Raw genomic sequence first — 21,315 nt, 5'->3', positions numbered from 1 at the left:
CTATGGGGGGCTGTATTACATTCTATGGGGGCTGTGCTGTATTACATTCTATGGGGAAGGGCTGTATTACATTGTATGGGGGCTGTGCTGTATTACATTCTATGGGGGGCTTTATTACATTCTATGGGTGCTAACTGCATTACATTCTATGGGGGCTGGCTGAATTACATTTTATGGGGGCTGTGCTGTATTTCATTCTATTGGGGGGGGCTTTATTACATGCTATGGGTGCTGTGCTGTATTACATTCTATGGGGGCTTGGCTGTATTACATTCTATGGGGGCTGTGCTGTATTACATTCTATGGGGGGGGCTGTATTACATTCTATAGGGGGACTGTATTACATTCTATGGGAGCTACATTATATTCCATGGGGGGTTGTATTATATTCTGTGGGGAGGTGGGCTGTATTACATTCTATGGGGTGCTGTATTATATTCTATGGGGGGCTGTATTATATTCTATGGGGGGGCTGTATTACATTCTATGGGGGCTGTATTATATTGTATAAGGGGTGATTGCATCATACTCTATGAGGGGGCTACAATATATTCTATGCGGAGCTGCATTATACTATAGGAGGAGGGCTGCATTGTAATCTATGGACTCAGGGGGCTACAATATATTTTGTGGGGTGGCTGCATTATACTCTGGTGTGGCATCATTATACTATATGTGGGCTGCATTATACTGTATCGAGGACTATGGGGAATACATTATACTATATGAAGAACTATGGGGTGCATTATACTGTGGGAAGTGAATTGTACTACATGGATGACAATGGCGGTGCACTGTACTATATGGAGCACTATGAGGAGTGTATTATACTATTTGGAGGACTGTGGCAGTATATTATACTATATGGAGGACTGAGGAGTGTATTATACTATATGGAGGACTGAGGTGCACATTATAATATATGGAGGACTATGGGGTGTATTATACTAAACAAGCAAAATGCTGCCTATTCATCGAGTGATTGGATTGTTTATGTGGGAACAGAAATCTTTGTTCTCAGCAGTACATTGCCGGTGTAAACTGTAGTTGTGCTGCTGATAACATGATACTGTATGGGGACAGATTGATCTAATTGTGATGTGATTGTTCTGTCCCCATCATTTTTTCTCAGTTGGTGTAAAGAGGCCAGGAAACAAGCGAACGACTTCAGTATTGTCAATCACACTCGTTTAGTGGCCTGAGATCAGTGCATGTAAATACAACAGAAATGCTTCGCAGGGAGATGAGGCAAGGATGATGACAGTTGTAGTTAGCACCCGACGCCTGGGAATAGCGCTAACTCTACTGCTTTTCCCAGCCGCCAAAGCATTTAATTCTGGTATGTGTAATGATTTTTAGGGTTGATGTCAGCTGCGTAATGTCAGCTGCTATCAATCCCTGGTGTAAGTAATCGAGAGGTGTCTATCAGACACCCCCACTACTAGCCCAGACCGGGCGAGACCCAGCGACTCTGAAGAGCGGTGACGGTAGTAACAATACCGCTCTTCACAGTCGCCGAGCTCAGCGAAAGACCCGGAATATCTGAAGAGCGGTGACGTTACTGATGTCACTGCTCTTCAGAGTCACCGGGTCTCGTGCTGCGCAGCGGAACCAAAAGTGGCTGTAGGCAAAGTTTATGGAGCATCAGAATGAGGTTCCATAGCTTTTGGTCGTCTCATCCCTTCATTATCTACGAGATATGTTATATAGTCGTGTTACACTCCCCTCACTTTTTGTAACCTACAAGTGTACAAAGATATTATACAATCACCATGTGACAAGTGGGCCTGTGTAACTTCAAATGCCAGGGCAGAATTTTAGTCCCAGTCCGGCCCTGGAGCCTGCTAATGAGTTATTTTACTTCCAGCAGTTTAGTATACGGACTGACGCTGCATTGCATTTGTACATCACCAAAAATACTGGACTAGATGTTACAACAAGCACGTCCTAAAAAAAAGTACTCCAGTGTTATTTTTATTCCCCCCTCTGTTAGCAATTAGTAATGTGTGTGTACATTGGGATCTAAGAGTTAGGGTATGTGCACACGTTGAGGATTTGCTGCGGATCCGCAGTGTTTTTTGAGGTGCAGAAACGCTGCAGATCCGCAATTGATTTACAGTACAATGTAAATCAATGAGAAAAAAAAAATGCTGTGCGGAAACGCTGCGGATTAAAAGAAGTAGCATGTCACTTCTTTTTTGTGAATCCGCAGCGTTTTTGTACCCACTCCATTATAGAAAACCGCAGGGGTAAAAACCGCAGCAAATCCGCAAGAAAACCGCAGAAAAAAAACACACAAAAAACGCTGCGGAACTGCACAAAAACAAATCCGCAGGTGCGTTTTCTGCCAGGAGAGACAGAATCCGCACCAGAAATTCCTAAGCCTAATCCGCAACGTGTGCACATAGCCTTAGGGTTTCTCCTTGTGGAGTATGACATGCCAGTATGAGGAGACTGAAAAGCCTTGCATGCTCCTCTGGGAAATTAAATCTGCAAATTGTCTCAACAGAGAGGATGAGGACTTGAACTCTAGTGCCATCTATTGAAAGTAGTAATCCTATAAAGAGCCTTGCAATATGACGTAGGATAAAAGCCAAATCAGAATCACAGAGTGTAGATTAAAATACTTAAAAATATTTACCGTTTTTTATTTCTTCCTTTGTTAGCAATCGTTAATGTGAGTGTAGTGAGTGCATTAAAATACTTACCCATTGCTGTCATCTGCCATTTCCAGCGCTGCTTTGGACCCACTCCTGTATTGTCTGAGAGCAGCATTGTTTTACCAGGTCACATACCGAATTATTAGTTCGTTTCTTAATGTCAGTCTATAAGATCCCGGTCCTGTGTTTCATAGACTTAAAATGACTTCCGGTCCACACAGACAAACAGGAGACTCTCTGTGGTTACAAGATGTAGAAGAGGACTAGAACAGCGTTGGAAACGGCAGAAGACAGCAATGGGTAAGTATTTTAATGCACTCACTACACTCACACTACCAATTGCTAACAAAGGAAGAAATAAAAAAAAATAGGAGGCTCCTTCAAAGTATAAGGGTATGTTTCCATGGTACGTAAACGCTGCTTGTTTGACGCTGCAGCGTCAAACAAGCAGCGTCCAGATGTTCCAGCATAGTGGAGGGGATTTTATGAAATCCCGTCTCCACTATGCGTGGAAACCCGCACGCGGAGGCCCTGCGACTCCGGACATGCTGCGCGTCTTTTCAGAACGCAGCATGTCCGTACACCTTGCGGGGACGCAGCGTCCCCGCAAGGCATATCACAGGGCCCTATGGCGAGGGGTGCGATGATCCCGGATGTGTACTGTATACATCCGGCACCATCGCGTCCCATTAAGGGGGCGGGGCTTAGCGCCGAGCGGCTTCACCGCTGCGGCGATCCCGCCGGCGAAACGGACCGTGGAGACGTACCCTAAATGTGCCAAGATTTAGCAATTTATCCTTAAATGGAACCTGTCACCTGAATTTGACGGGACCAGTTTTGGGTCATAGGGGCGGGGTTTTCGGGTGTTTGATTCACCCTTTCCTTACCCGCTGGCTGCATGCTGGCCGCAATATTGGATTGAAGTTCATTCTCTGTCCTCCATAGTACACGCCTGCGTAAGGCAAGATTGCCTTGTGCAGGCATGTACTACGGAGGACAGAGAATGAACTTCAATCCAATATTGCAGCCAGCATGCAGCCAGCCGGTAAGGAAAGGGTGAATCAAACACCCGAAAACCCCACCCCTATGGCTGAAAATTGTTCCCTCCAAATTCAGGTGACAGAGTCCCTTTAAAGGGTTCCCAACTGGGACATTTATGGGACATTATCAATAGTGTCTTATTGTGCACAGTCAGGAATGAAGAGGTTGATTGTATATGAGTGTCCTTGGTGGGATTTGCACTTAGGACCTCAGTGCTGCAAGTCTGCAGTGCTAATCACTGAGCCACCATGTTGCCACCAAGTGGAAGCCCTGTATCTAAATAATGTGGTCAAGGCAAATGTCAGTTGTCATGATTAAGGGAGCTTTGTCTCCAGAAACGCGTTGAGATTCTTACCCATATGGTTCGTGCTGAAGTCTGAATCCTCTATGTTTAAAGTTTGTGAATAAAGAAAACTCTTTTTTACGGATTCGGTGAAGCTGGACATTTTCTTCTTTTTTGGACTTTATACGCTTGAACACAGCGGGTCCGTGCTCCCGAAGATTGGTTTATGCATCACGGGTGAGCTGGCTTATATTCCTTCTTTCCAAGGCAAATGTCCCTTCTGGCACCTAGCACACGTCCCAAGAGCCCACTAATTACAACTTTGATTTTTTTTTTATTAGACTCTTCTTAATGACTATTGATTGGCAATGGAAGAATGAAATGGAGATACACAGTGCATCAGAGTGATTAACATTTGGAGCACGAGTGAACAGAATTTCTGATATCAACTGATAATTTAAAAAAAATAATAGTATTAGATGATCGAATTACTTCCTGACAAACATTACATTAAAGTGAACCAGTCATTTCACACAAAACCTGTAGAAAAGCTTGGTCTTACTGTCATCACCAAGTTAAAACTGCTTTTGGCGCACAAACCAGTCTATAATGTGCAGAAAATGTTTTGATTCTCATGCTCTGTAATTTGCTATTCGTTCTTTTTGAGTGGGAAGCTCCTTTTCATTAGCATTTTACCAGCACTACAGGTGCTGTAACTTTCCTTTCCTTCAATCTCCACTCCAGCATATATTGCACCTAGTAGTCGACAATGGTTTAGCTGCCTTGATCTGAAAAAAAAAACTGTCTTTCTGTCATTCCTGTATGCATCTGGACAAACAGAATGGCAGGAACAGAGAGACAAAAAAACGACCCGACTTCCAGCAATTCGTCTCAGCATCTCTGCTGCTGTGGACGGATGACACTTAACAACAGGCAGTAGACAGCAAGTCAGACAAAAGAACGACACTTCGTGGCTTGAAGTTGGGAGTAATTTTTCTGGGTCGAGGCTACATTCATTCATCCATGTAAGTGCTACCCTTTTTCTTTCTTTATCAATCCGTTAAAAACAATGAAGGTAGAAACGGATACACTGATGACCACACTGATGCACAACACTAATGACATGGTACAATGTTCACATGTGCTTTTTTATGCAAAGTTTAGGCTGCTTACAAAAAGCAGGTTTTGCTTAGTTTTTGCTGTGTTTTTTGCTTAGTTTTTTTTTGCTGCGTTTTTATCAGGGTACATTTGTCTCTTGCGCATGCTGATAAAGTTTAGTGCATGAAAAACATTATCTGATTCAACAGGTTTTGGCACCAAAAACAATGGCAAAACCTGATACCTGCATTTTTTCAGCGTTTTGTTGCACCACATGGGTGAAAAATGCTGCAAAAACACTGAATTTGCAAAAGCGCACCTCTTTGACAAAACAGTGAGGAAAAAAAAACAAAGGTGTGTGATTGAGATTTCTGAAATCTCATAGCCTTTGCAGGTACAGTGAAATGTAGCTAAACATTTGCATTAAAAAGAAAAAAAATGCTGCAAAAACGCAATGTGTGAACATAAGCTAATGCTTTTCCACTCCTGAACATGTGAACGTGGCCTTATGTAAAGTGCGTTGCAGATTGTCTATTTATCACATAATCTATCAGATGAGATGAAGTTGTCTTAGTGTACACAGATCAAGTGAATAAATGGCCGCACATTAATAGCACTACGATTGGAATAATGTTGTGGATCTTACATATTATCTATTGTTATATATTTTATCTCTAATCCACCAACTAGGAATGTGACGTCAGATATTACATGACTAGTGAACTCATGAGCGGTTCTGACAAATGGCAGATAATGAATGACGTTACAACCTGTTGTTTTCCAGCCACATGTCATAAAGGGGTAACTCTTTTAGCCCACGTTCACACTATCAGTATTTGGTGAGTTTTTTACCTCAGAATTTGTAAGCCAAAACCAGGAGGAGTGACAGGTATTTGGCTTAGAAATACTGAGGTAAAAAAATCTCTCCAAATACTGAATGTGTGAACGTGGCCTGAGTCAGAAGCGGACATGGAAATAACTGTCCCTGCAGGGAAGGTTCTCCTAAAACTAAAACAAGAAGATTCTGGTTACTAAAACATTTCTGAGAAAGCGACCAGTGAGTGGCAGGAGGTACTTGGCCGGGCAGCACTGGGCAGCATGGCGGCTATTACACAGATAAACACACTCCATGAGAACAGTGGGGGGCACAGATTGGAAACACAAACAAGCTTAGAGCCAAAACCCCACTTCACTACCCATCTACTGAAGCCTGAGAAGACCCTCCCCGGAGACATGCACAATTGAGGCAGGTGTGAAAGGGCCAAGATGCAAGCAGAAGAGATGAAAGAGAGCACTCAGGAGGCCACACCATGGCACACACTGCAAACTCTGCAAGATTTAAGCACTCCACCATTATCTAGATCACAGTGGGACCACCCAGTGAAATCTGGCAGTAATTAGGAAGGGGTTGTTGGTGGGAAACAGAACAGAGGTGGTGGGCTGCTTACATCATATATATGCATGCCTTGTGAATGTAATCTGCATGAGGGAACATAAATGAAAGTCTGCGTTGAGAATACAACTAAAAGAAAAAAATATAACATAAAACATGATAATTTGGGTTATTGGTACAGAGGCCAGACATAATACGGCTCAATGATACACAACCGCAGAGGTTCATCCAGTGCAAGGATAGGAGCGCAGGCAAGTGATCCGCTCCTGAACTCATGGAAGTGTGGGCTCCAAACATTCATGTCATGACAAGGAGCTGAACCTTTGCTGTCTGGAGGAATTCACTTGTAGTTTGTTTATGGATTGATTGCCCCTAGTAGCTAATTCCATATTGCGTCCATACTGAACATCGTTTTATCTATTGCTTCTAAACTTCTAAAAAGAACGCGTCATCCGAAAATGGCCTATTGTTGAAATCATGTGTTTGTGTTAAATAGATTTTATAAAATATATATTTTAGCAATGTTTTTTTCCCCAATATTATATTCTTTATCAAAAAAAAAAAAATAGAAATGTTGCAATTTTCACACTGTGCACTGGGACTTTTTTAGGGTATGTGCACACGTTGCAAATTTGGCTGCGGATCCGCAGTCGATTTGGCCCTGCGGATCCGCAGCAGTTTTCCATGCGTTGTACAGTACCATGTAAACCTATGGAAAACCAAATCCGCGGTTTATTTTCCGCAGCATGTCAATTCTTTGTGCAGATTCCGCAGCGTTTTACATCTATTCCACAATAGGAACCTGCAGGTGTAAAAACGCAGGTGAAATCCGCACAAAATCTGCAGATAATCTGCAGGTAAAACGCAGGGCATTTTAAGATTCTTAAGAATCCGCAATAGAATCCGCAACGCGTGCACATACCCTTAGACTTCCTGGCTTTCCATGAATTGTACATATACATTAACCACAACGAACAGACCCCGACCCCATCTTTTGTACTGAAGCATCTAATGAGTGTGTGCAAAGGTCATTGTGAAGGGAAGGAGCAGGGTCAGATGTGACATGATCAATTGTGATCAGAGGATTCTGTGCTATCAGCTGTTTAGACAGGTGTTTCTTGTCACACTGGTGGACACTGCCACTGTGCAAGAACAATATATGGGCCCTTTGCAGTGCAATAATTGCTTAGAATGCAAAATTCCACCTGCTTACCTCTTGTGCCTGTCTGCCACTGCACCACAAATAATATGTCAGCCCCTGACCTGTCATTGTAATCATGTCTCTGATGATAAGAAAACTGCTGAAAACACTTCTTGAAAGTCTAAAATAATCCCAGTAGACAGTGCAAAAATTGCAAGTTTACTTATTTTGTTATGTTTTGCACTAGCTCCTGTGTAGTGTTAATTGGAAGGGTTCTGGGTCCTCCATGATCGCTGACACCAAGGGATAGAAGCTCTCAACTTATCCTCCAGGTTGAACAGAGCGGCATGTGAACCACAATGACCCCCAGAAATTTTAGGGAAATTTCTGGCGATTCATATGAAATAACCCAGGGCACATCATATGAAATGGTAAACTAGGCTGTGATTGGACGCTTTCTTCAATGATTACTCGTATAAATGTACTTCCATAATTCGTGCAAATAATGGGATTACTCACGTGCACAGGGAATGTCCAGGATAAAGTAGGTAGGTAAACTTGCTGTGCGTTAACAATTGCGGTCAATTATTTAAGTACAAATTCAGTGACCCGCCTCCTTTGTGGATCACTTTACTGCATGCTGCTAATGTACAAAGAGTAAAAATAGAAAGGATGGAAATACAGGGATTTTACCTTTTTCCATTGGAGTCACGAAGTGCCGCTTTGCTCATCTCCCTGGACCTGGTCTCGATCTCCTGGACTTGTTCTAACAGTGTTTTATTACAGCTGTGCTTGACTCTGCAAATATAAAGCAAACAACCAATTAGAAATGTTATGGATATTATCTGAGAAGTCCTGCACCTCTGTGTGTGAAGGCCAGGAACAGAAGAATCAGAGATCCAAACCTTCATGGGCACAATATAAAAATATCTGACTAATAATAAAACATTCTCCCTTCATTTTGGCAGGATTGGTCAACTAGAGGAATAAACTAAAGATCATAAGTCCTAATGAAAAATCTTTAACAAGGTCCCACCTAAAAGAACCTTTTTCTTCTCATGAGCAGAGATGGCTTTAAGATCATTTAGACCCCAGGGCCTGTGTGTAACTGCTAATTCTGCACTGTCTAGCCCTGAGACCAACTAATAAGGGTAAAACAAACCATACATAAAATGGCTGCCAGTTAAATTATGGTTAGGCCAATCATACGACTAGCATCCATCTCTTCTGGCGCTCCCATATGCAGGACGGCCCATTCAGCACTCCCATGTTCTCTATGATGGGACAATATGATCGTCAGTCTGAAATCAGACAGGCTGGATCAATATTTCTGCCAACAAATTGTCCGGGGCTCCCATACACATTAGCGTGTCGGTTGAACCCATAATTATTGGTGGGTTTGGACCGACATTAGTCTAATATTGGGGGCTTGAGGCCTCTTTATTGTTCAATGAAGCCAGGGAAAAGTAGGATCACTCATGATGTTTTTTAACATGCCAAATCCTTTGTTGCTCTTGTAAATTGGCCTCTCCCCTTTAAATCAAACCTGAATAATCTGGTGTAGGGGGTAGGGAGAGTCAGCCAGCAGTTGCCTTTTTATGACAAGCTTTGAATCACTGTTAAAGGGGTTGTCTGGGATTTTTATATTGATGGCATATCCTTAGGATAATCAATGTTAAATTGGTGAGAGTTCGACACATGGTACCCCGCCAATCAGCTGTTCCCAATACTGGTGGTGGCCAGGTGTGCTCAGGATGTGAGCAGATCCTTCTGCCGCCAGCATCAGGAACAGTTGATTGGCTGGGTGGCCTGGTGTTGTACTCTCGGACAGCTCCTTTAAAGTATGCTGTGATAGTCGGTGAACAAGCATTCACAAGACTGCTGAACAAACGATGAACGAGTAAAGCTTATTTGTTATATGACTGGTTAATGTATGTCAGCATTCCAATCATTGTTGTCATCAGCCCATTGCCCAGTGTAAATATGAGATGTGCTACTGGATCGCCCCCCAAGGGCAGTGGGGTACTCGGTACCGGGTCCTTCGGTTCACAGGGGGGATGTCATGGTGGCGGACCTGGTCCATGGCCCTGGGACGTCCATGTAAAAGGGAAAGGTCTTTAAGGGGAATGTTCGTGACGCCACCTGTGGTATTCGGTCAGGGTGACCGACGCTGCTTTAAGGGGTCCACTGGGGTGATGTTATTATGGCAGCTAGATGGTATACCTTCCCACAGGTGAAGTATGTCCCCAGGGCTTCCCAGTATGTAGATGGTACTATGGTGAATGGCGCGGTGAAGAACGAGGACACAAGGTTGCAGTCTCTTTACCTTTACTGAAGACTTTAGCGTCCACAGTCCAGAGCACCAGATCACAGGGCAGACAGAGTCTGGCCGGTTTGGAGGCAAGTCCAGAGTTCCCTTGTCCAGGTGGAAATCAGTAGCCTTACCTTGCGCTGCGGTGGTGTAGTCCCTTACTGCCTATGGCTTCACATAAGGGTCTCACAGATGCTCTCTCTGTCCCCCATATAGGATAGGACAATACCCGTATGACTGGTGACTTGAGTCTGTTTATAGGGTGTCTTAGATAACCCAGCTCTGTAGGTGTCACCGTGCCTCCTGGGTGTAAGTGCGGACAGGTAACCTGCAATTAGCTGTCCCGTCGGTCTCTGAAATAAGGCGTAGAGATCCTTACTCCCTCAGTGTTCCGGCTACCGGGATTTTGCGCCTCAGAAGGAAACAGCTTGAGCGAGGCTGGTCCCCTTCTGGTATCCTCTCCTTTGCTTCAACTTCCTTCACGCTCGCTGCAATACAGTTCTGCCTTTCAATGTCTCTTTCTGGGAGCTGCAGCTCTGGGGGCATGCACAGCTCCTTTAACCTTCCATCCTCCTCAGACTCTGGTCTGGAACTGACTAACTTTCCCTACAGACTACCAGTTTTATATATATATAAATATACATAGGGAGTGTCCTAATAACTAGGAGCAGGAGCTCCCCCTGGTGGTCTGGAGTTGCATGTTATTGATACCTGGATGCAGTTATCCTTCTTTGCCTCCAAACGCAGCATCACTCTCCCCGAGAGGAAAGCAATACCACTGTGACGACCAGGACCCTGGGGCGCCGCACTACCAGCAACAATCATGATATATTGGGAAGGAACAATCATTTTACCAATTGTTAATATGGTTGATTTTTGCTGATTTATGGGCTATAATCAGACAGTCTAAATGAAATGTTCAGCTGGCTGTCCATCTTAGTCAAATACGTTGACAGGTATCTATCACGACCTCTCAACATACAAGCATGCTCAGTTTGAATGCATGTGCTATCAGTGGGGAAAGAGTAGTATGCTCCTGTCAGACACAGATATCTCTATTGAGAATGAAAAGATGGGGCTTATTAAATCCTAAAGCCTAATTTTTCTGATCTTCTGTTGTTGGGGAAAATTCGGGAACTGCTATCATGGGTGTGACAGGTGTGACAGTCGTTCTGGATCCGGCAGTGAAAGGTCATTGCGCTTGGCCCTGCAAGCACCACCTTGATCTTTTTATCTATCTTGTATAGTGATATCCTTCTCCCTCTTAGACCTAGAAGTGACCTACACCTTCTGCTGCTAATTGACACACCTTTGCTGGATGTTTATATACCTTTAGTCTCTTCAGAAAGGCGTTGTTGATAGCTCTATTTCCCCTCTTCAGGCTTGGAATGCTAGTAGTCGACTAGTGTCTTCTTGGAGTTCTCTTGGAGAATTGTTGGCATGATATTTATTGAGTCTTCTCAAGCTAAGTTTACACCCTTGTTTGTTTATCCGTGTTGTCTTTAGTTGTAGTTGGGGCTGACTAGCACTCACCATGTCCCCCTATATTGTGTCTATTGCTGCGGGCAGTCAGGGTTTAGGCTAGTGCTCGGCAATAGGTGCAGAACCTATTTAGGGACGTTAGGGGAGTCAGGGAGTTGCCAGTTCTACCTAGGGGTCTCCAATTCCCTCTTCCCTAGCTTTTGGGCTTCCCCACCCTCTTCCCGTTGTGGTGCACTTAGTCCTTTCCTTACCCCACGTGACAACTGCCCTGTATATTAGATGGTTGGTTAGTCCTGCTGAAATCTGCAGGTTTGTCTGATGTTACTCTAATGTGTATGGCTACCTTAAGGCTGTTTTCCCATTCTGCAACATTTTAATTTTATTGGGTGACAGCTGCATTTAGCTCATACTATTCCTCTGGGCTGTACTTTTCAGCCCATAATACTGGATATTTGCGAGTATGAACTGTATAAAGTGTTTTTTTTTTTTATTATGGTACCCAGACCAAATGATCATCATCTGAGAAGACATAGGTCATCTTAATATCATGGAGGTCCAAATCTTCTGACCCAGCGTTGACCCAAGTTAAGAGCTCAGAAGTTCGCCACAATTATACACTTTTAAAGTAAAGTTTTTAGATTTCTCATTGAAATGACAAAAACTCAACATCGCACAAAATGCTGTAACCAAAAACATATTCTCAACTGAAAAGTCGAGACGCTAGGAAAGGCAGAAATAAAATAATTGAGACGCTCAGCACTGAGAGATACAAAAAGCATCACTTCACAAACAAGGATCCCATCTACAGGGACTGACATTCCCTTCAATTATTGACGGTGAGAAATTCTACAGGAGCAGCGCCAGAAGCAGGAGGTGTAATTGTGCCTTCCAACACTCTCCGTAATGTCAGAACATATGAATTGAAGTGGAGCATGCCCCAGATTTATTTATTCAGACAGGCGCCAGGGATGTCAAATCACAAAAAAAGAAGCTAATCAGATAATAGAACGATCACCATCCACCAGGGTGTCCTAAAATAAGCTCAGCAGGCTACATGGTAGATAGTTATGGAATGCCAGAAAAGGACTACTAGATCAACAATGTCTCTGTGCACTGCGAGGGGGTACAAAACCAATATAAAGAAGACATTACAAAAATATGACAGTAGCAATAGTGTAAGAAACAGGGAGAATATGACTATATTTATGACTATATTTAACACACGTCAATTATTTGGAAGCAAACAGGAAAGATGATAAAGTAGAGAGTAGAAAATGACAAAATGTGGAAAAAGAGAATCCAAGCCATTACACATCTGCTTGTCCATTATCATTATTATTATTCCCCGATGTAATACATATATAAAGCAGGCAAACACTTAGAGGAGATGTATGGTGAAAACAAGTTATCACCTATCCATAGGATATTTGATATCTTATTGAACGGTGGGGGTCCGACTGCACCAACTGGCAGAATTAGGAAATTTCATCCCCTATGAGGCACTTTTATCCCGGTTAGAATGGAGCGGTCGGGCACATACCTGACCACCACTACATTAATTCCCTATGGGGATGATGGTAAGAGCCAAATGCAGTGATTGGCAGCCGCACAGAGGATGAAACGAGCATCGGTTGAGCATGTGCACTGTTACTCTATTTTAACAGGGATAAAAGTGGCCCAATGGGAGCGGGTCTAGATGCTGGATTAAATTATCACTAGTCCTATGAATTAGAAATAATTTGTTTCTACTTGACAATTCCTTTAATTCAACTTTGGAGATTTGGACTGATGAAACCTTAAATTTAAGGCATTAAGAGGACCTACAGGGAAGAGGTATCCTAGAAATCACCTGGCTGTCAAAGCTGTCTCATAAAGAAAATAAACTTAATTTGACCGCCATGTCAATCAAAAGGGGGACAGAAGACTACCATTCCAAATCGGTCTGGACCTCAGTGGTTGGACCCCCATCAGTTTAGAGGATAGATGTCAAACTCAGGCCCGCGGGAAAAATCTGGCCCAAAGTTTAATTATGTATGTCCCACAAGAAAATGCCAAGTGTCTACTATAGTTGGCCCGCCGGTAGACATCACATGCACCGCCAATACTACAAATCCCGTGTTTCTGGACTGCTGCACTCCTTGATAGCTACAAGGCTGTTTACAACACACCCTGCGGTAACGCGCTCCCCAGCTATGACGCACTTCCTGACCGGCGTTCACCTAAGATGGAAGTTCCCACCTCTTCGCCCTACATCAGCACGTACTCCCCTTATGCTCTGCCATACATCTCAGTGCGTAGAGCGCCTACTACCCTGTATCTCCTCCACGAACTGGGAACAGCAGTCTAAACAGCCTATTGTTTCTTTATTCAAAGAAAAGAATTGTACTCTGAATCTGCAACCTGCGTTCTTCCCCTCCATCCGTCCCCTCAGCTTGTTAATCTACAGAGGACAAATTAGCAGAAAGTTGGGGGAAAACGCATAATGTAGGAGCACACTACACAAACGTAGTATTCCTTGTGACACGCACATTGGGTCACATGTTTTCACCTACTCTATGGCTCAAAGGATACTGGTACCCCTGTGGATATTTATGTATACAAGGGGCTAGGTTTACCAGTTTTTGCTTTTTTCTATGCTCACATGTTATGAACTGTTGACCCTTGAACCTTTCATAAGTCTTTCCACATGACTTAGAAGAAAAAGCCAAACCAGACACTTCATTTGCAGATATGTGTTTCGGGGTGTTTGCCCTTCATTAGTGCAAAGCAAGAGGTCTGAATTGGCTGGGTGAGAGACCTCTTCCGACAGTGTTTAAGGGGGAATGTTTCTCCTTGTTGAGAGATCAAAGCCTGTGTGCAGATGAGCATTGCATGGACTAAGTCTTCTTACACTGGCTTGACAATCTCCAAACTTTTTTTGGAAAATACATCAAGTGTACAAAGACTCAATATTCACAGTGTTGTCCCATATTTTTCAAGCCTTTTGCAATTCACCCTAGCAGTTGGATATCAACTTCCGGCCCAAATCCAAACCTATGACAGCCCATTCTTGTCCGATCAGGGCTTGGGCTTTATCACAATTTCTGTGCTTTTTGTTTGTCCTCCCGCTTTTTGAAACTTGACCACAGGTTGTCAATGGGATTAATATCTGGGGAATTTCCTTGCAATGGACACTACAACATTTGTAGGCTAAGTTCACACTAGGTGTTTTTGCTGCTTTTTTATACAGTACCAGCAAAGCTCAAGATATTTCAGAAATCTCATGCACACAGCTTTTTTTTGTCATCACTATTTTGTGCTTTGCATGTTTTTTTTGGGCCTAGAGCAAGTCACTTCTTTCAGCGTTTTTTCAGAGTTTTTCACCTATTGACTTGAATGAGTGGTGAAAAAATGCACTAAAAATGCACCAAAAATGCAGGGTTTGCAGTGCCTTTTTGTGCCAAAACCTCATTCTATAGAATAGGATTTTTTTTTCAACACTAAACATCATCAGCATGCACAAGAGACAAATCTAGCGCTGCCAATACCGTTCCAAAAAATGCACAAAAAAGCCCCAAAAAAACCGTAAGAAAAAAACAAGGAAAACATGCTTTTTTTTCTGCAGCTTCTTTCCTGCCAAGAGATCAGGTTTTGCTGCAGAAAAAAAAACACTGAAAAAACTCCTAGTGTGAACTTACCCTAAGACATGAAATATTTTAGAAAAGAGGTTGAAATATTGTTGCAAATTATCAAGGAACAAATATCCATAAATTGAGAACAGAACAAAGCTTATTTTCCCTCCATACTTATGTTCTTTACATAAAATCCCAGGTTGGTAAATGGTGGTAAAATCTTCCTGCTAATGTTGTCTGTAGATGGGAGCCCCTGTGCACCCCCCACTATGCGGTGTGTTTATTCTCCCGCGGATTACAGCAATGCACATACTAACAGGCAGTGGTAGCAGAAGTGTTTGGGGTCACCCAGGCTCAGTTATGTTATTATTACCCTGACAACCTCCTAATCCTGCTGGGTGCAACTGGTGATTTGTGGAGAACTTCCTACCAAGCCTGAGAAGATACTGAACAAATCCATCACAATCGGCTTTGTTGTCTAATGGCTTGAGTAAGCTTGTTACATCAATTAGTTGGGAAGTGTTATGGAAACTTTGCTTAAAAGGGCATTTATTCTGACAGCGCTAGACTAAGCTATGATAAGTCACATTTATACGCCTCAGCTGTAGGATCCATTGGTTTTTCGTTTTCACTCCAAATTCTGTTCCATTGTTTCTCTTATTGGATATTTCTTGCAGATGTGTAAATATTTTAATATTTTGCACATGTAAAATGTTTCTTTTACAATGTCATGGGGACAGTTTATTGCACAATGTTTATTTGTGGTTAATATATTAATACAATTAATATAATTTCTGCTCCGGTTTGACAATAGTTATATTAGATTTCAGCTTAGAGGGACTCTAGCTGTCTTCTATAGGCCTTGCAATAATACAATGGCCAACAGGGAAATTAGAAACGAATAAGAGGGCGATTCGTCAAAGATTTTTTTTCACCAGATTCATGTTGAAAAAAGCTTTGAGAAGTCACAATTGTGTTGTACAATGCGAGGTTGCGTAAAAAAAAAATGGTGTTTTCACGCCATTCTGGTTCCAGCACCAACAAAGTTGGCAGAGCTGGGATGGGACGGGACGGGGGCTCATCAAATTCTTGACACCCAGCAGTATTCGCTATGCTATAAATTTTTACTCCAGCAGGGGCTGGAGTAAGATTCGTGGCGAATCAGGAGTGTCCGATCCAACAAGCTCCGTCATCAAGACCAGTGAAAAAATCGCCAGTCTTGATAAATCGAACCCTAAGTATAAGGGGTGAGGTGAGTATCAGCGGCGGTGAGTATCAGCGGCGGTGAGTGGTGATCAGCAGCCTGGGATTAGTCTGAACATATTGTAGACATCTAGGGCAATAAAGGAATAATTAGTAAACTCATGTTGCTCCAGGGGATTCTATCGAAAATGATGAAGTGAAATGTATAATTTTGCCAACCCAACTAAATTAATAACAAAACCTTTACATTTTTCTTCCAAATAAAATTGTGGCTTCTAAAACATCAATAGATATGCACACATTTAAACCTATAGTAATATAGTCATTAATCACGATATACCTGATAATAATCGTATGCTTGTATGTAAAAGACTATATAACTCACCAGAAGCAACAAAAAATAAATAGTAGATAAGATATATCTGTGTCAAAAATATCAATCTTTATTGAGTATATCTTACAATAAATAATATCATATAACAAAATTATGTGAGACACACCGGAGACAGAGACAAAAGGACTAAAAACAGCAAGGCTGCATAAGGGCAGTATCACCCCTATGAGTCCTCGTGATGATATCCACAAGGAACCTCACTGTATGGAACCACATATCTATAACAAGGGCCTATATATGACGAAGACGAAGCCTATTGTGCGAAACGCGCGTCGAGGTGCTTGGCAGCAAAGCAGCAGATAATAGCAGCAAAGCAGCAGATAATATCTGTCCCCCGTCTAGGAACCATGGCCACAGGTACTACATGTAAGATATGGCAATAGAAACTAGGCACTGATACCATATATCAGTTCAGTGGTTCTAATTTGTCCATTTGTCTACACGCCAGTGCACTTTATCCTATTGCTATTTCTATAATATATTCTACACTGTATGGCAGGTTACTTGTCTTCTAATATTCACTAAATCTTATCTGATAAATGGTCATATATAGGCTGTTATTATAGATATGTGGTTCCATACACTGAGGTTCCTTGTGGATACCATCACAAGGACTCACGGTCACGGGTGATTCTGTTCTTATGCAGCCTTGCTGTTTTTAGTCCTTTTGTCTCTGTCTCCTGTGTGTCTCACATAATTTTGTTTGGACACACCTTCTCATTTAAAGATTTTTCTGTATTTTCATGACTATGAAAATTGTAAATTCACACGGAAGGCTGTTGTGAATTTGCTTTTTGCTCCCTCTAGTGGTTACTAGTTTTTTGACTCTGGTTTTTCTGTCATTCCTTTTATCCGCACCTGGGTCGTTAGTTAGGGGTGTTGCTATATAAGCTCCCTGGACCTTCAGTTCTATGCCTGGCAACGTAGTTATCAGAGCTAGTCTGCTGTGCTCTTGTCTACTGATCCTGGTTCCAGTTATATCAGCTAAGTCTGCCTTTTGCTTTTTGCTATTTGTTTTGGTTTTGTATTTTTGTCCAGCTTGTTCCAAATCTATATCCTGACCTTTGCTGGAAGCTCTAGGGGGCTGGTGTTCTCCCCCCGGACCGTTAGACGGTTCGGGGGTTCTTGAATTTCCAGTGTGGATTTTGATAGGGTTTTTGTTGACCATATAAGTTACCTTTCTTTATTCTGCTATCAGTAAGCGGGCCTCTCTGTGCTAAACCTGGTTCATTTCTGTGTTTGTCATTTCCTCTTACCTCACCGTCATTATTTGTGGGGGGCTTCTATCCAGCTTTGGGGTCCCCTTCTCTGGAGGCAAGAAAGGTCTTTGTTTTCCTCTACTAGGGGTAGCTAGATTCTCCGGCTGGCGCGTGTCATCTAGAATCAACGTAGGAATGATCCCCGGCTACTTCTAGTGTTGGCGTTAGGAGTAGATATATGGTCAACCCAGTTACCACTGCCCTGTGAGCTGGATTTTTGTATTCTGCAGACTTCCACGTTCCTCTGAGACCCTCGCCATTGGGGTCATAACAGTTTGCCAGGCCAGTATTAAATGTTTAATGCATTGCAGAAGAGGGATTATAAGAAAGAAGATTCTGAGTTTTTTTTTTCTCCTTCCCCTTTACCTCAGAGTGGCTATGCTTGCTGCAGACATGAATGTCCAGACCTTGATTACAAGTGTGGACCAGCTGGCTACTCGTGTGCAGGGCATACAAGACTATGTTATCAGAAATCCTAGGTCAGAACCTAAAATACCGATTCCTGAACTGTTTTCCGGAGACAGGTTTAAGTTTAGGAATTTCGTGAATAATTGTAAATTGTTTTTGTCCCTGAGACCCTGTTCATCTGGAGATTCTGCTCAGCAAGTAAAAATTGTTATTTCGTTCTTACGGGGCGACCCTCAGGATTGGGCTTTTTCGCTGGCGCCAGGAGATCCGGCATTGGCTGATCTTGATGCGTTTTTTCTGGCGCTCGGTTTACTTTATGAGGAACCCAATCTTGAGATTCAGGCAGAAAAGGCCTTGCTGGCTATGTCTCAGGGGCAGGACGAGGCTGAAGTGTATTGCCAAAAATTTCGGAAATGGTCCGTGCTGACACATTGGAACGAGTGTGCACTGGCCGCTAATTTTAGAAATGGCCTTTCTGAAGCCATTAAGAATGTTATGGTGGGTTTTCCCATTCCCACAGGTCTGAATGATACTATGGCACTGGCTATTCAAATTGACCGGCGGTTGCGGGAGCGCAAAACCGCAAATTCCCTCATGGTGTTGTCTGAACAGACACCTGATTTAATGCAATGTGATAGAATCCTGACTAGAAATGAGCGGAAAATTCATAGACGCCGGAATGGCTTGTGCTACTACTGTGGTGATTCTACACATGTTATCTCAGCATGCTCTAAACGTATAGCTAAGGTTGTTAGTCCTGTCACCGTTGGTAATTTGCAACCTAAATTTATTCTGTCTGTAACTTTGATTTGCTCACTGTCATCTTATCCTGTCATGGCGTTTGTAGATTCAGGTGCTGCCCTGAGTCTCATGGATCTCTCATTTGCTAAGCGCTGTGGATTTACTCTTGAACCATTAGAAAATCCTATTCCTCTTAGGGGTATTGATGCTACACCATTGGCAGCAAATAAACCGCAGTATTGGACTCAGGTTACCATGTGCATGACTCCTGAACACCGCGAGGTGATACGTTTCCTGGTTTTACATAAAATGCATGATTTGGTTGTTTTAGGGCTGCCATGGTTACAGACCCATAATCCAGTCCTGGACTGGAAGGCTATGTCAGTCTCAAGTTGGGGCTGTCGTGGTATTCATGAGGATTCCCTGCCTGTGTCTATTGCTTCTTCTACGCCTTCGGAAGTTCCGGAGTATTTGTCTGATTATCAGGATGTCTTCAGTGAGTCTGAGTCCAGTGCACTGCGTCCTCATAGGGACTGTGACTGTGCTATAGATTTGATCCCGGGCAGTAAATTTCCTAAGGGAAGACTGTTTAATCTGTCGGTACCTGAACATACCGCTATGCGTTCATATATCAAGGAGTCTCTGGAAAAAGGACATATTCGTCCGTCTTCTTCCCCTCTTGGTGCGGGATTCTTTTTTGTGGCAAAAAAGGACGGATCTTTGAGACCTTGTATTGATTATCGGCTTTTGAATAAGATCACTGTCAAATTTCAGTATCCTTTACCGCTGTTGTCTGACTTGTTTGCCCGGATTAAGGGTGCCAAGTGGTTCACCAAGATAGACCTTCGTGGTGCGTACAACCTTGTGCGCATTAAGCAAGGTGATGAATGGAAAACCACATTCAATACGCCCGAAGGTCATTTTGAGTACTTGGTGATGCCTTTTGGGCTCTCCAATGCCCCTTCAGTTTTTCAGTCCTTTATGCATGACATTTTCCGGAAGTATCTGGATAAATTTTTGATTGTTTATCTGGATGATATTTTGGTTTTTTCTGATAATTGGGATTCGCATGTGGAGCAGGTCAGGTTGGTCTTTAAAATTTTGCGTGAAAATTCTTTGTTTGTCAAGGGCTCAAAGTGTCTCTTTGGTGTACAGAAGGTTCCCTTTTTGGGGTTCATTTTTTCCCCTTCTGCTGTGGAGATGGACCCAGTCAAGGTCCGAGCTATTCTTGATTGGACTCAGCCCTCGTCAGTTAAGAGTCTTCAGAAGTTCTTGGGCTTCGCTAACTTCTACCGTCGTTTTATCGCTAATTTTTCTAGCATTGTGAAACCTTTGACGGATATGACCAAGAAGGGCTCCGATGTAGCTAACTGGGCTCCTGCTGCCGTGGAGGCTTTCCAGGAGTTGAATCGCCGGTTTACTTCGGCGCCTGTTTTGTGCCAGCCTGACGTCTCACTTCCCTTTCAGGTTGAGGTGGATGCTTCGGAGATTGGGGCAGGGGCCGTTTTGTCGCAGAGAGGCCCTGGTTGCTCTGTTATGAAACCTTGTGCCTTTTTCTCTAGGAAGTTTTCGCCTGCCGAGCGAAATTATGATGTGGGCAATCGGGAGTTGTTGGCCATGAAATGGGCATTTGAGGAGTGGCGTCATTGGCTCGAGGGTGCTAAGCATCGTGTGGTGGTCTTGACTGATCACAAAAATCTGATGTATCTCGAGTCTGCTAAACGCCTTAATCCGAGACAGGCCCGCTGGTCATTGTTTTTCTCCCGCTTTGATTTTGTTGTCTCGTATTTACCAGGTTCAAAGAATGTGAAGGCCGATGCTCTTTCTAGGAGTTTTGTGCCTGATGCTCCTGGAGTCGCTGATCCTGTTGGTATTCTTAAAGATGGAGTTATCTTGTCAGCTATTTCTCCGGATCTGCGACGTGTGTTGCAGAGATTTCAGGCTGATAGGCCTGAGTCTTGTCCACCTGACAGACTGTTTGTCCCGGATAAGTGGACCAGCAGAGTCATTTCCGAGGTTCATTCCTCGGTGTTGGCAGGTCACCCGGGAATTTTTGGCACCAGAGATCTGGTGGCCAGGTCCTTTTGGTGGCCTTCCTTGTCAAGGGATGTGCGGTCATTTGTGCAGTCCTGTGGGACTTGTGCTCGAGCTAAGCCTTGCTGTTCTCGTGCCAGCGGTTTGCTCTTGCCCTTGCCTGTCCCGAAGAGACCTTGGACACATATCTCCATGGATTTCATTTCTGATCTTCCGCTATCTCAGGGCATGTCCGTTATCTGGGTGATATGTGATC

General features: G+C 43.2%; 1 protein-coding gene across 3 annotated transcripts in view; it reads right to left on the bottom strand.

Moving 5' to 3' along the window:
- The window catches only part of ATP8A2 (ATPase phospholipid transporting 8A2), a 1,034,865-nt gene that overhangs the window by 51,107 nt on the left and 962,443 nt on the right, over positions 1–21,315 (bottom strand). For all 3 annotated transcript variants that reach the window (XR_013224076.1, XM_077298312.1, XM_077298313.1), the window contains one exon: positions 8,310–8,414. Coding sequence is in view for 2 of the 3 variants with exons in the window: in XM_077298312.1 (XP_077154427.1) it covers positions 8,310–8,414 (105 nt within the window). In the remaining variant the exon portion in view is untranslated. The remainder of the gene's footprint in view (positions 1–8,309; positions 8,415–21,315) is intronic.

This window comes from Ranitomeya variabilis, chromosome 3 (assembly GCF_051348905.1).
Source record: "Ranitomeya variabilis isolate aRanVar5 chromosome 3, aRanVar5.hap1, whole genome shotgun sequence".
Taxonomy (NCBI): domain Eukaryota; kingdom Metazoa; phylum Chordata; class Amphibia; order Anura; family Dendrobatidae; genus Ranitomeya; species Ranitomeya variabilis.
Note: the sequence above shows the minus strand (reverse complement) of the source record. Positions and strands in the feature narration are given on the sequence as shown.